Source organism: Thunnus thynnus, chromosome 19, assembly GCF_963924715.1.
Source record: "Thunnus thynnus chromosome 19, fThuThy2.1, whole genome shotgun sequence".
Taxonomy (NCBI): Eukaryota; Metazoa; Chordata; class Actinopteri; order Scombriformes; family Scombridae; genus Thunnus; species Thunnus thynnus.
In genome coordinates this window covers 17,647,448-17,660,371 of record NC_089535.1, presented here as the reverse complement: position 1 = coordinate 17,660,371, position 12,924 = coordinate 17,647,448, and the positions used below count along the sequence as shown (strand labels likewise).

General features: G+C 41.6%; 1 protein-coding gene across 3 annotated transcripts in view; it reads right to left on the bottom strand.

Annotated features, from left to right (window-relative positions):
- Positions 1 to 3,459: 3,459 nt before the first annotated feature.
- The window catches only part of sh2d3ca (SH2 domain containing 3Ca), a 59,936-nt gene continuing 50,471 nt past the window's right edge, over positions 3,460 to 12,924 (bottom strand). For 2 of the 3 annotated variants that reach the window (XM_067573948.1, XM_067573950.1), the window contains 10 exons: positions 12,261 to 12,538; positions 12,016 to 12,093; positions 11,163 to 11,290; positions 10,676 to 11,048; positions 8,216 to 8,345; positions 7,869 to 7,984; positions 7,175 to 7,346; positions 6,968 to 7,079; positions 6,675 to 6,881; positions 3,460 to 6,031 (listed from right to left, as the gene is read on the bottom strand). In XM_067573948.1, the coding sequence (XP_067430049.1) occupies positions 5,856 to 6,031; positions 6,675 to 6,881; positions 6,968 to 7,079; positions 7,175 to 7,346; positions 7,869 to 7,984; positions 8,216 to 8,345; positions 10,676 to 11,048; positions 11,163 to 11,290; positions 12,016 to 12,093; positions 12,261 to 12,538 (1,770 nt within the window). In that variant the 3' untranslated portion in view covers positions 3,460 to 5,855. The remainder of the gene's footprint in view (positions 6,032 to 6,674; positions 6,882 to 6,967; positions 7,080 to 7,174; positions 7,347 to 7,868; positions 7,985 to 8,215; positions 8,346 to 10,675; positions 11,049 to 11,162; positions 11,291 to 12,015; positions 12,094 to 12,260; positions 12,539 to 12,924) is intronic. The other variant, XM_067573949.1, reaches the window with a different exon arrangement.

Sequence of the window (12,924 nt, the reverse complement as noted above, 5' to 3'; positions counted from 1 at the left end):
AATTTATTTTTACTATAATTCCATCTATAAGTAACACAATGACAAAATATGTGACTATTTTGGTCATGGGTTTCATACACTTTCTGTAATAAAACATCTAAAAGCAAAAATCTTATCAAATGGGGGTCTGTGGTCTAATTTGTGTCAGTTTAGGGGTCCTTGATGTGAAAAAGTTTGAGAACTACTGGATTATAGCACTCTCTCTCACACTCTACTCTGCCTGTGCATGTTTGCATATTTGCATTGTGTATGTCAATATGGAAGTGTGCAGAGGCATGACGTGAGTGTGTGAATGCACATCTGTCTCTCTCTGTCCCTCTCTCCCTCCTCACATACATCCTCAATCACTCTGGTGACAGTTCCGGTCCCAGTATACAGGGCCGGGAAGATGAGGTGGGGGTGGAAAGGGGTCGGTCAGAGGTTTGAATTGCAAATACGCTGCCTTCTGTTGGCGTCCAAGCCTTAGCAGGCCCTTCCCTTCTTCATTCATGTGTTAATGAGGAGTCAGTGCAGGGGCAGATAGACAGATCGACCAGGGGCCTTGCGGGGGTGAGGGAAGTGTGAGGCGTGGGTAAGGAGGCAGGCGGGAAAACGAGGGAGTCCCGTGATGGTGTGGGCATCAGTAGAAGTTTCAAAAAATAATGAAGACATGATGAGCACCGTTAGTGGTTGCAGCCTCTCATTCCAGCTGGGATGAGATGATTCCTAACAAATGAAAACAGGCGCTGGGTGAGCTCAGAGGGAGACAAAGAGGCGGAGGATGGGATATGAGTGCATTATGATCGTAAGTTTCATGGTTAAAGAGGGAGTTATCCAGGGATGATCAAACCATCACTGGGTGTAATGTACAGCTTATGGATGGTGCGCCACACTTCTTTTGCGCTCTGATGGATTTTCTGTGCTGTCTTCATCCCAGTATGCACCAAACAAAAATGACCCTTCACATGTTTTCGAGTGTGTCTGAAAGGTCTAAAAAGAGTTTTACAGGTGTAAATTTTAAAAAAGGATGATATTTTGGTATTTTCAAAATGTATATTGAGTTGAAGATGTGAAATATGTTGAATTTAATGCTGTTAACGCTGTGCTTGTATAATGATTCAAATGATGCAAAAGAGCACCAATTTGAATACACAATATCCTGTTAAAGGGATAATCCCAGTATTCAAATATCATTTTAAATACAAACCCAAAACCTGATTCACTGCCTAATGCATATACCTAATACATTTTTATTTGATCATTTAATTCTGTGAAGGAGGAAATGGTAACTTTTTGAGAACGAAACATGGTTTTTTAAATATCTGAACTATAGTACATCAGAGCTTGAGCCAATATTATATATACTACCCAATATTCAGACTGTCCTAAAAACAGACACATTCACCTGCCTCAGCCTCAGATACTCATAGTCGGATGAGTTTGGAGTAATTTTTGATGTTTCTCAATATTAGGAAATCTCTGCCACAATCAAGCAAAATTACAACCCTGAATCCAGTGAAACCAGTCAAGTTTTAACCTCGCCACTAATATCTTCCTGTAGATGGACGTCAAAAGTCAATGCAGGGCTGCCAGGCACCAGCTATAGAGCAGCCCGGGTCACACATGATCAGATGACAATGACCAACACAATGGATTAGCTATAAAAGGGCTGGGGGGAGAGATTAGGGGTGAATTGATGACGGTTGGCTGGCTGGCTGCAGGCTGGCAGGCCTGGGAGATCTTGGGTCTGTTTCAATAAGGAACATAAAGAGCTGAAATTAACATGTTCCATGATACCAAGCAGAGAGAATCCTCTTAGAGATTACATCCATAACATGTTACGCCTATGGAACTGTATGGGAAGAGGAGACAAAGAGCATGATAATTTTCTGTTGCAGCAGATTATGGGGCATCCTATTCTGTTCTATTCTATTGTGTTCTGATCTTCAGAGTTTTGTTCTTTTCTATTCTACATCATAGCTTTAATAATTCCTTTACTCTCTTTCTTTTTTCTTTTTTTTTTGGGAGGAGGAAATATTTCACCTGGAATAAACTCGACCCCCCCTCAATATAACAGCTGCCAGGCCTCACTATACTGCCTCCATCATGAAGGGGGTAAGCAGCACGAGCAACAGCAGTACTCCTGAAACATCTGTGTTGTGGCGCACATACACACACATGTTGACAAAAGCTCACGTTGACACGCAAACACACGCGTGCATTCATACAAGCACACACATGGATGGACACACACACATACAAACACACACACGGACCATCTGTCTTTGTCTCCCTCCCGCTGCCCTCACCATGGGTCTGTCTGCAGAACAATGTGTGATGCTTCGAACACGCATGCTCAGTGCATTTCATACTGTGCATTTTCAGTGAAACAGGAGATACACACTGGTAGATTTGAATGAATAATGAACATTAAAAAAAAACACTTATCAGAGAAGCTGAAGTGCCCAGAGGGGTGCATGGTCGAAAACACTAGGGCACCAACAAAGATTTTCTTCTCTACCTGAGGAGGAAGTATTAAAACACAGGAAATACTGCACTGCCAGCTACACAAACTGGACCAGGAACCTGGAGGAGCTTTACAGTGGTTGGCTAGATGAGGCACCATGAAACTGTATGTCCACAACAGTGGGACCATCTTAGGTTTGAAAATGCTGTCCCCTATTGGCTACTAATGTGCATTACATTAAAACGCCTCCTTCGGGACAGTGTTCTTGTACTTTTATACCAAGCAGTTCTCAAATAATTTATTATCTTCAGTGGAAGTGGTGATGATGGTGAAGTATGTGTGTATATGCATGGGGATACAGCAGGGATGTTTATTATAATCCCTTGTGTCCCTTGTGTGTTTACATAGCTTAAATGATAAGTCAGGCAATTATTGTCAACAAATCCCATTAAAAGACCAAACCAACAATACTGAGTTCATCTTTTAACACTTACTGACTTCCCCAGGCTACCTATAAGCCTGGGGAACCTATAAGAAGACCGAATAATAACTCAAATGGCTGGTCACTGTCGCTTTTAGCAAACATCACTCAGACAGGAGGAGAATAGTGCATTTGTTGAGAACTATTTTCAGCTGCTGATTAGTGCTCCAATGAGTACTGATGTCAATAAATAAGCAGTGTTTATGGGATCAAGTCAAACTAAACTACAGTGCCCATGTTCATTTTAATAAAGGAGCCTGTCAAACAGTGTAACAGCATGTCTCATTGATGTGTTTTTGGACAACAATGGAAGTCTAAGTAACAGAGAAATAAGCCACATCAGGCTTTGGCTACACAGGCAACACTTAATGGTTGGTTTAGGTCTTTTTATGGGATGTGTTGACTATCAGAATACTATAGAATTACCAGACTTTTCCTTTAAGGCTGAATCTAATCACTTTGTGGATTTCCTTCATAAATTAAAGACAGCGTTCTGTTTCATTGTACAGTACATACATTCAAACACTCAAACTCGTTGACACAAGCAATCATTTTATTTGAAAAAAGTGAATTGCTATGTACAGTACGTAAAAAAACATGAGATCGGTCCTAAATCACGTCTTTTTGCTTTTCAAGGTCATCTCATACAGTCCTGTTATACACAACAGGAGAATCCACACACTGTCAAGAGCATTCCTGTACAGCATTCAAAAGAGAACTAAGAAAAACATATTACATCATCATCATCATCATCATCACTTTTTCACCATCATTGTTATCAGATAACAAACCTAAACCAGTAGGCATCCTCTTGGTCTCAAAACACACATGTATAACAGGAAGCTGTTATATTGTATTACAATTAATGATTCTGTTTCTTTTGTTCTTTTCTTTCTTTCTTTCTTTTTTTTTGCTGAATAAAGATCGCCCCCTGTTGGATCACAGTGGGAACTGGCACATGGCTCTCCACTTGATGAATTCTGATCTGTACAGCTGATCCCAAATATGGTTCAGACTTGAAAGCGGGACGGTAAGACACAAGCATTCATTTAAGGATCTCTGATATGCGACTCTAGGGTAGAAGGATATCTTTTAGAATTATTTCTGTTTGATTGATATCTGATATGACTTTCATTCATATATAGATTATCAGTTTGGATAAAAGAAGATTAGGAAGAACAAAGAATAGGCTTCTTTTTTTAAAAGAAGCTGATGCAGAAAACTGACTGAAGGTTTTTGTAAAATATTCTGAATGGGTTCCTCAGGGGTGTCAGCCCTTGGTTGAAATGATTGCATAGCTCTGAGAGTTGGCTCCAGCCCTCTCAGGCCCACATCCTGTAAATCCAGCAATGATTTAACACTGAACAGACAACCAATACATAATCCCAAAGGCAGCAAAAAAAAAATGATTACAATCATTTTCTCTCTATTGCCGAAACATAAATTCAAAACATAGAATCAAAAGACATCCTTTGTTGCAGAGTTGTGGTCTACATGTTCTTAGATTCAGTTTGGGAGATTTTTTTTTTTTTCATTCAGATTTCCAAACTGAAAACAACATGAAAGATGACAGATTTCTTTAATAACCCGAGATTATCAACAGAAATGAAAGATCATCGCTTCACATCTTTCTCAAATTTGACACATCTTAATATTCAAATTGGTAGTTTAAAGCAATATTTCACATTTTTTGTTACATAAATCAACCATTTTGATTGTTTTTATTTTAGTTTTACCAGGATAGTCTCTCGAGTTCAGGATTGACATCCAAACATCATGCATCAACATCACCAAATGTTTGCATCTTTGACTCTTGTGTTCCTTTTGCAGAGAAAACATTTCAGTTTGCTGAAGCTAAGAGTCATACCAAAGCATGTTCATAAACGTCTACATACTTAAGTGAAACATTGCTTTAATTGGATTTAAAGAAAACACATTGCATTTTCCTTAGATTCACGTAACACTGTTTTAAGCGACATTTTGTGCACGAGACACACAATATCAAACGCATTAGTCGAACACAGCTACAACAGAGGGTTGCTTCACGTTTTTAACAACTCACAAAGCCCTCATATTGAAGTTGCTGCATTACTTCGGCAAATGTTTCATTTCTGATACATTTATTAATGCATGCCTGATACATTTTTAATGGGATTCAATGGGACTGCTTGATACATATTTAATGAGGTTTTATGAACACGGTCCCCTCAGAATGAGCACTGACAGATTCTTGTGAGTTTGGTGAAGCAAGGTCCATAATGTTTTGATATCTTTTGATCATGACAAATAAATAAGACAAAAAAAAACAACACATAAAACATTAATGACATACAAAAATGAAGGAATGTAAACATACATTTACACGCATACACACACACACACTCACTTACTCATACAGACAAAACATCTATATATGAGCTAAGTAAGTTATTGTTGTCATTTCTGCTACAGTGTGTGACAGCAGTTGTTTCGAAACAAAAGAGTGTCTGTAATTTTATTGGAGCAAAGCCAAACTTTGCAGCTCGGTTTGGCCCTCGGGGCACACCGTACACACGTTACTGTTTGTACCAAGCGGAGGAGCTGGTCACCCATCTCTCCCCAGCCTCTTTTCCACTTAGCTTGTCTTCTCTCTGTTGCCATTTAAATATTTTAGCGCTAAGTGAGGAAGTCCACAGGGAGGAACAGAAGGAACGCTGTGCCTTATTTGGAGTCCACAGTGAGTGCAACAATTGTTCTAAGTGAGACCCTCGCTTCCTCGTAATTCCTATTGCTCACTGCAAACGCTCTTTTAGCTGCCTCTTCAAATCACTCTCGCCCTCCTCGCCGACTCTTCCACGTCATCCGCCGCGATGCAAAACAAGACCGTACCACTATGAGTGGTGAGTGCAGATGGAGGTGTTTTGGCGATGGTCGGTGTCGGGGCAGGTGCTATAGCTCGCTGTGGCGCACGGGAGGCTCGAGCTTGTGCGATAGGGCGGTGAGGACCTTGTCGAACTTCTCGTAACGCTCCGATTGGCTGCCCTCGGAGCCGCGGCTGCCCCACAGGAGACGCATCTGAAACTCCGTCTGGAAGATGTCGCGTATTTCTGCTCGCTCCTGGAATCCTGAAATAATTAAGAGAAAAAAAAAGAAAAATTAATACTGAATAGATCGCTGATTAATTCAACATGAAGTCATTTAAATAAAAAACACAAAAACTAAAGTTACCAGTGCTCAATTAAATAATTCAAACTCCCTAACCCACTGTAACCCTATAAATGAACTAAAGACAGCTTTTGTACATAAAATTCTTCAGCTGATCAGATTTTAACAGCTGTATGAACAAACACATCTTAACTTTGGATTATAACACTATTAATGAAAGGAACAGGCTGAGGTCAGGCTGATCAATAACAAGATATAACAGAAAACAAAGATGTGAACTAATAGCTATTGACAGACTGTTCAATAAAGCAGTAATGACTTCAAACTTAAAACCAATGGGGAGGTATTAAGGATCAATAGAATGAACACAGTAACCTCACACACACACACACGATCATTAAATCAAATTAGTGAAGTTTGTGACGCTGAACATGCATTATTAACACTTATGTATCGTTAGCATAGAGATGTAACACAACAGGCTGTGGAGATTAGCCTGAAATAATTGACTATTTTGTGAATTTAAACCAAATTATTCTGTAAAGACTTGGTGAAAAAAATGTAGTTTTCCTAACTTTTTCCAAAGTCCGTATTTGGCCTTACCCTGCAGTTTGGTCTCAACGTTGGTTCTGTAGATTCCCCCGTGATGTGCGATGGAACGGGCTCCCTCTAGGTGGTACATGACCACGTCCACTCCCATCTCCGCACTCTCCCAGGGCTCCAGCACCTCCCCAAGAGTCACGCCCCGCTCCAGTAAGGACAGCACAGGAATGATGTGGGGGAAGGAGGTGTTGGACAGGACGCTAGACTCTGTAAGAGAGTTTAGAGTTGTAAATATACACTCACGCATTTATGAAACACAAACCCGCTGCTTTACATTTACACTAGGATCTCACCTTTTCCATCGTTCATATTCTTCATGAAAGGTTTGAGTTTCTTCTCGTACAGAATAGCGCCCTCTGTATGTCTCTGGCGTAATGTTATCCACGTCTGCTCCAGGCGGGAAATCTGAAGTGATGCAACAAAAATTATAAGAATGTGTTTGATGACCTTTGGAGTTTTTTTGCGCTAATGATGGCAATTATTTCCTGTATCTCTTTTACCTGCGGCAGCTCCAGGGCTCTCATCACAGCAGCAAAGCCAAACATGTTGCCCAGGTTGCTTTTCAACTCCGCTGCTAATTGGATGGTCTTATGGAGCAGGGCTGCCCTCTCCTCGGTGCTTCCTGTGCAGCCAAGCAGGTCCACCGCCATCATGATAGACATGGTGTAAAACCTGAGGAAAGAGGGAGGCACTATTAAATAAAAACAGAGAAGCGTAGGAATAGGGAAGCAGAGGATGTTGAATCAGAGCCCATTTTGAGCCTGGAAATTCACATTGCGGCAGATTGTAGTGTATTATATGAGAGATGTCATACAGAGCCTTCAGATGTTGGTGAAATATATAATATTATAATTTCACAAAATGATAATCGGGAGACTCAAGCAAAGTTAAAGAAGAGTGAGTCACACAAAGCTATAAAGCACAGTTTGATACCTCACATTTTCACAGTTTTTATCCAGATTTCTTTCAGTAACATGCTGTTACTTTGAGAAATATTTATTATGTTGTGTAACCATGCGTATGAAAGCAGAGAAAAAAAAAGGAGATGATGGGAGGAGAGAAAGTAATGAAGTACGATGAGAATCAGATTAGAAAAGAGAGGGAAGAGAAGAAGAGCAGAGATAATCAATAGCTGAATTAGTAAAAGAGTTACTGCATAAAGAAAGACAGTTGGAAAAAAATGCGTGTTTGTACCTCTCCAGTAGGTCAAGTCTCAGCTGGTGTCCATGTGGTAGTGTCAGCAACTCCAACCCTGAGGACACTCCCATCATCCTTTGCATCTCTGTGGTTACGCCTAATATTCTAGCAACCTGCCAAAGAGTAAAAAAAAAAAAAAGATTAGTTGAATTTGTGATGAGAGTGTAAGTATTTTTTAGTGTGTGAATATGTTTAAATGCCTACTTGCATGCCTGGTGTCAGTGTGTGTGAAACTTGTCTTATAATTGTAATTATATAATTGTAATAATTATAAGAGTGTGTGCTTGCATTGGAATTACATCATCTTCATGTATGCATGGGTGCGTGTGCGTGTTTGTTTGTACCGTGCAGTCCACCATGGTGATGTGTTTAGCTGCAGTCCTTGCATCCACCTCGGCCAACAGCTCTTTGACTCTCTTCAGCACGGACATCTCCAGAGGCTTATTCTCAGCTGGCATAAGGCAAGACTCGTACCTGCACAGGAACGATTATGTCACATTAGGAAATACTGAACCGGGACAGTACATGGGCACTGGCAAGGACCATGAAAAAGACTGTTGAAAAGGTAAAAGAGGTTACAATAGAACAGTTTTGTAACCTGTGAATCTTGTCTGGTGTTCCAGTTGTTTCAAAGATGATGCACAGTTGGTGACTTTAAGTGAATCATGATATATTGGCCAATATTTGTTTTTTTTTTACACAGAATATAAAGAGACATTTTTGATTAAGCACCCTTAAAATTTAGTCATTAAAAATAGTGACCGAGGTGTTTACTGAGTGGGAAATTTGCAATTGAAAAATAAAATTGTCAGTTCTCTCTGCTGGACAAACTATTAAATGGTGAAACTCTTCCTAAATTACCACACACATAAAGCACAGCGTCATTTCGGTTGTGCAATTTCTTGTCAGTTATCTGCCGACATACACACTGATACTAATACATCTGTGACAGGCTAAAATCCGCTGATAATATCGGCCATGCTGATATGCTGCCACCACATCAGCTGATACATAAGACGAGACGTGCCATAATCTAAAGCAAACACCCATAAAACACTGCAATTCTGATGTCGGAAAAATAATCTACTGACCTACATATGTATAAGTAGAGGCCATCAGGCTTTGCTATCATAAATCTTATCCACGACATAAGCAGGACTCACTACCTAATGTGTGCACATTCTTAGCTGAATTAGTCCCACAACTCCTTAAAAAAGGGGCCTTAATAGTTTAATCACTCCCGACCCTCTGCCGTCTATCTGTAAGACCACTCGACATATTGACAAACCGGACTGACACATCAGCAAACCAAACCAAATACACAGTATATATTCTATACCACTCAACAGTACAAACATTACTGATAATATGCCCGATTAATGGTGCTTTCTCTTCCACCAGCCAGTCACTGACTCACACTAGTGTCTCAATCATATCTTAACTGCCAATTTCCCCAGCAGTGTAAACACTAATTTTTTGGCAATAATCCCCTTGCATCAAAATTTCACAACGGGCACTCGGATGCCCGAAGCTGCTGTCTGCTCCCTCTCTGCTGCCAGCTCAGTATACCTAAGCATTTTCTTTTTACAAGCTTCATCTCCCGTGTGCTCCCATGGCACCATAAGCCCAATAAAACACGGTATCTGCAGTGTCTCTGGCCACAGCACAAAGTCTGGCCTCAGGCTGTTTCCCACAGGATTATCAGCCATTTACTCAAGTCTATTTTCCTGTCTCCGCTCACTCGTACCTGTACTGCAGTGCCTCGCTCGCATATTTTTGCCCTCTATGATAAAATGTCAGCAGGTGTATTGACCTTTGAGCACACCGATTTTTACATCCTAATAAAATATGCTAGAGGGTAGCGACAGCTGAGCAACAGTCAAGATCCACAGGTACCTACTTATAGATACAGTAGCACATGATACGGATCTTGTTTGGTCTGCCTGCTTTGCTTGCAACTCCCTGCAGCTAGGTTTCTGTCTCTTTCTTTACATGTTCTCAGTTCATCTACAGACTCTGCTTTGCTTGATGAACAGCATCAGAGCGCTGCGCTGCTTCCTCCTGCTTCCTATTTGCTGCACACGTTCTCCAAACAGTTGCCTTATGCCAAACCTTAAGGCTTACAAATCCTTATTACACATTAATCCTGCTGTAGTAATGATCACTAAGAGTGTATGCTGAACCGCTCTCTTTAGCTCTCTTTAAACTAGACTAAATGATCTTGGTCAGCAATTTTGTGGGAGTCTTTTCTGTCTTTACTGAGCCCATAAAACTGAATTCAGCTGAAAGTCCAGCCATCAAATCAACTTGACATACAACAACATTTGTCCAAAGCTATATGTTTGGCCATATTTCTCTACCTTCCCTTCTTGCTATACCCATGAAATTTCCATATATTGTATGCACACTACATTCAGCGTAGGAAAACAGCCAATGAAGATCTGATCACCTGATCTGGTCATTTTTCACTCAAAGAGAGGAATAATTCATGCAGAATTGACCTCCACTTTGGGTGCAAACAGTAAGCTGTTGTGTACTATTTTAACAAGTTTCTTAACTGTGTGATTTGCAGATTAAATCTTTGTTGCACAAGATGAAAGCTGGCAATTCCAGCAACACCCACAATGCATTTAAAGTGGTCAAATTGTCAGCTGTTAGCTCTCACTGCCTGCAACATACTCCCAATTTAGCTCATTTTCTTTCTTGTCATTTAAATCCAAAGCAAATTGAAAGAGAAGATGATTATTTGCAACACCATTTAGGTTTGGACGCCTGATCTGTGTGTGTTTGCATTTGTCTTGTACCTGGATGGCTTGAAGGAGGATGATGTCTCCACCTGTGGGGCGCTGAACATCCCCTCTCCTTCCTCTCTCGCTCCCTCCACCCTCCCCTCTTCCACTCGCAATCGTTCCACGTAGCTTTTATTCGGGGGTTTAGGGGGCCCGGCGGGGCAAGGTCTGAGGTCACAGTAGCTCCCTGCTGTTTCTGAGGAATGCGATTGGTAGCTGGGATGATGGGCGGGTGAGGAGTGTGCTGAATGAGAGGTATGCGCGGGATGCTCCGGAGGGTTGTTACTGGCTGAGGGGCTGAGCTGAGGGTCGCTGGAACGACGCATCACAGGCGAGGGTGGGACAACAGCCAGGACCCGCCCACCCGAGTGCGCTCTCTGCCTGGTGACTGAAAAAAGAAGAGTTTTAAAATCTCTTAAGAAGACTGTGTGTGTGTGAATGTGAGGGGGAGTGTATTTATGCTTTATTAATGTGTCTGAGTCTGTGTATCTCTGGGACTTACTGGCGCTATATGCAGGAGACAGCGGGGTTTCCCCAACAGGTGACAAGGGGCAGCGATACTCCTGAATCTGGTCCATGCTCATCGCACAGTTCCGCATTGCATCTTTATGGTGGTGGATGGTCGATGGGCTGCAAACACAACATATTTAGAAGTTAAAAATCTTTGGGTATGGATTTAAAAGCTGTCAGGGTAGCAAGGGGAACTTCACTAATCAATTCATGATGTCACACTTATAAGTTCAGAGGACAGGGATGGTGTGGTTAAGGGTGTAAATGCTAATTTCACAGTGAGAGAAGAGGGAGACATTTTAGTCGGTGTGACCTGAAACACATGTTTTTATTTGTGTTATTCATAAACTTTGTTTAGGACTCAAAAGCAGGAGCAGAAAATGTAGTACAGTGGGGAAAAAAATCCTCAAACTTAACTAACTTTTAAGGTGCATAATCACTAATTTTAGCACATTAACACTGGGAACAATCATGCCCAGATATATATATATATATTTCCACACAGCTATGCTTTTTAAAGCTGGTTTGTCACATGCTTTAAAAGCTTGCTCAAATCCTTCTCTATGAGAAATAGGAAGTACTTCCAGTGTACGCAACATATTTGTCTGCTCCTTCTTTGTGGATTCATGTTTCAAGCAGCCTCGTCCTGTTTGAAACTTGAGTGATCCAGTGCAGAAGTGGCCAAGTGAAAAGAGTCATTTTGCAACTTGAGGGTACTAACAGGTTCATTACTAGGGGAGGTGCTAATGGTGTCTGTGAAGTGAGGGGGACTGCAGGAATGTGGGAGGTCAGTGCACTTTAGTTGAGTGCTCAAAAAAACAAAACTAGTGTCACACACACACAACCTGCATTTGGGCACAGGTTCCGGCTCTGGTTCTGGTGCTGCCACCGGTGTCTCAACTGGACTGGGGCTGTCTGAGTCACTGATCATGTATGTAACAGAGAGCAATGATGAAATGAGAATGAAATAGTGACAAATATGATGAAAACTGCAAAAAAATAATTGTAAGGATTTTTCTCCGCTTTTGTGTTTTTTAGGACAGAACTCTGCCACTTAAAAAACACTCCTCTCCTTCTTGTCTGGGCTCACCTGTGAGGTATCATCTTCTCTGTCGTTAGCCCGTCAGTCATGGTGACGCTCCTTCTCTTGATGTACGCCCCCCTCTGATTGGACGGTGAGTAGGCGGAGCCTTGCTTGCTGTTGGACAGGGCGAAAGTGGCCTCCAGGTAGCGCAGGGGGAGAGTCCTGCTGACTGGACAGTAGATGTGGACACCGCTGGATTGGGAGACGGGTTTGCGCTGGCCCACGTAGTACCGCACGAGCTCCTGCACCGAGTCGAAACTGTCGGACTCCAACACGTACTGCACCTGTGAGTGAGGAGATATATTAATTTCAAATAACATCTCGCGCCATGAACGTAATAAAGAGAACGCACAGAAAAAACACTCCAGGTTACACTCCAGCTTTTGTAGTCATAGTGGTTACAGATTCCTCTGAGTGGAGAGCACAAAGTGCTGCTGCTACCCCTTAAATCCTATTATTTGTCCATTGCTTTAAACCATTTACACAGAGCGGAATTATCTAATAACTACTTTACACCCGTAATAAAATGAAACAGGGATCAACAACAAGCAGGGTGGGAATTGAGGTTTAGAGGCAGAGAGAGAAAGAGAGACAAGAGAGGCACAGCTGGTCAACTAGGCACACCTGCGACAAATTAGCCTGCCCGTATAACTATCCTCATTGTTAGGGG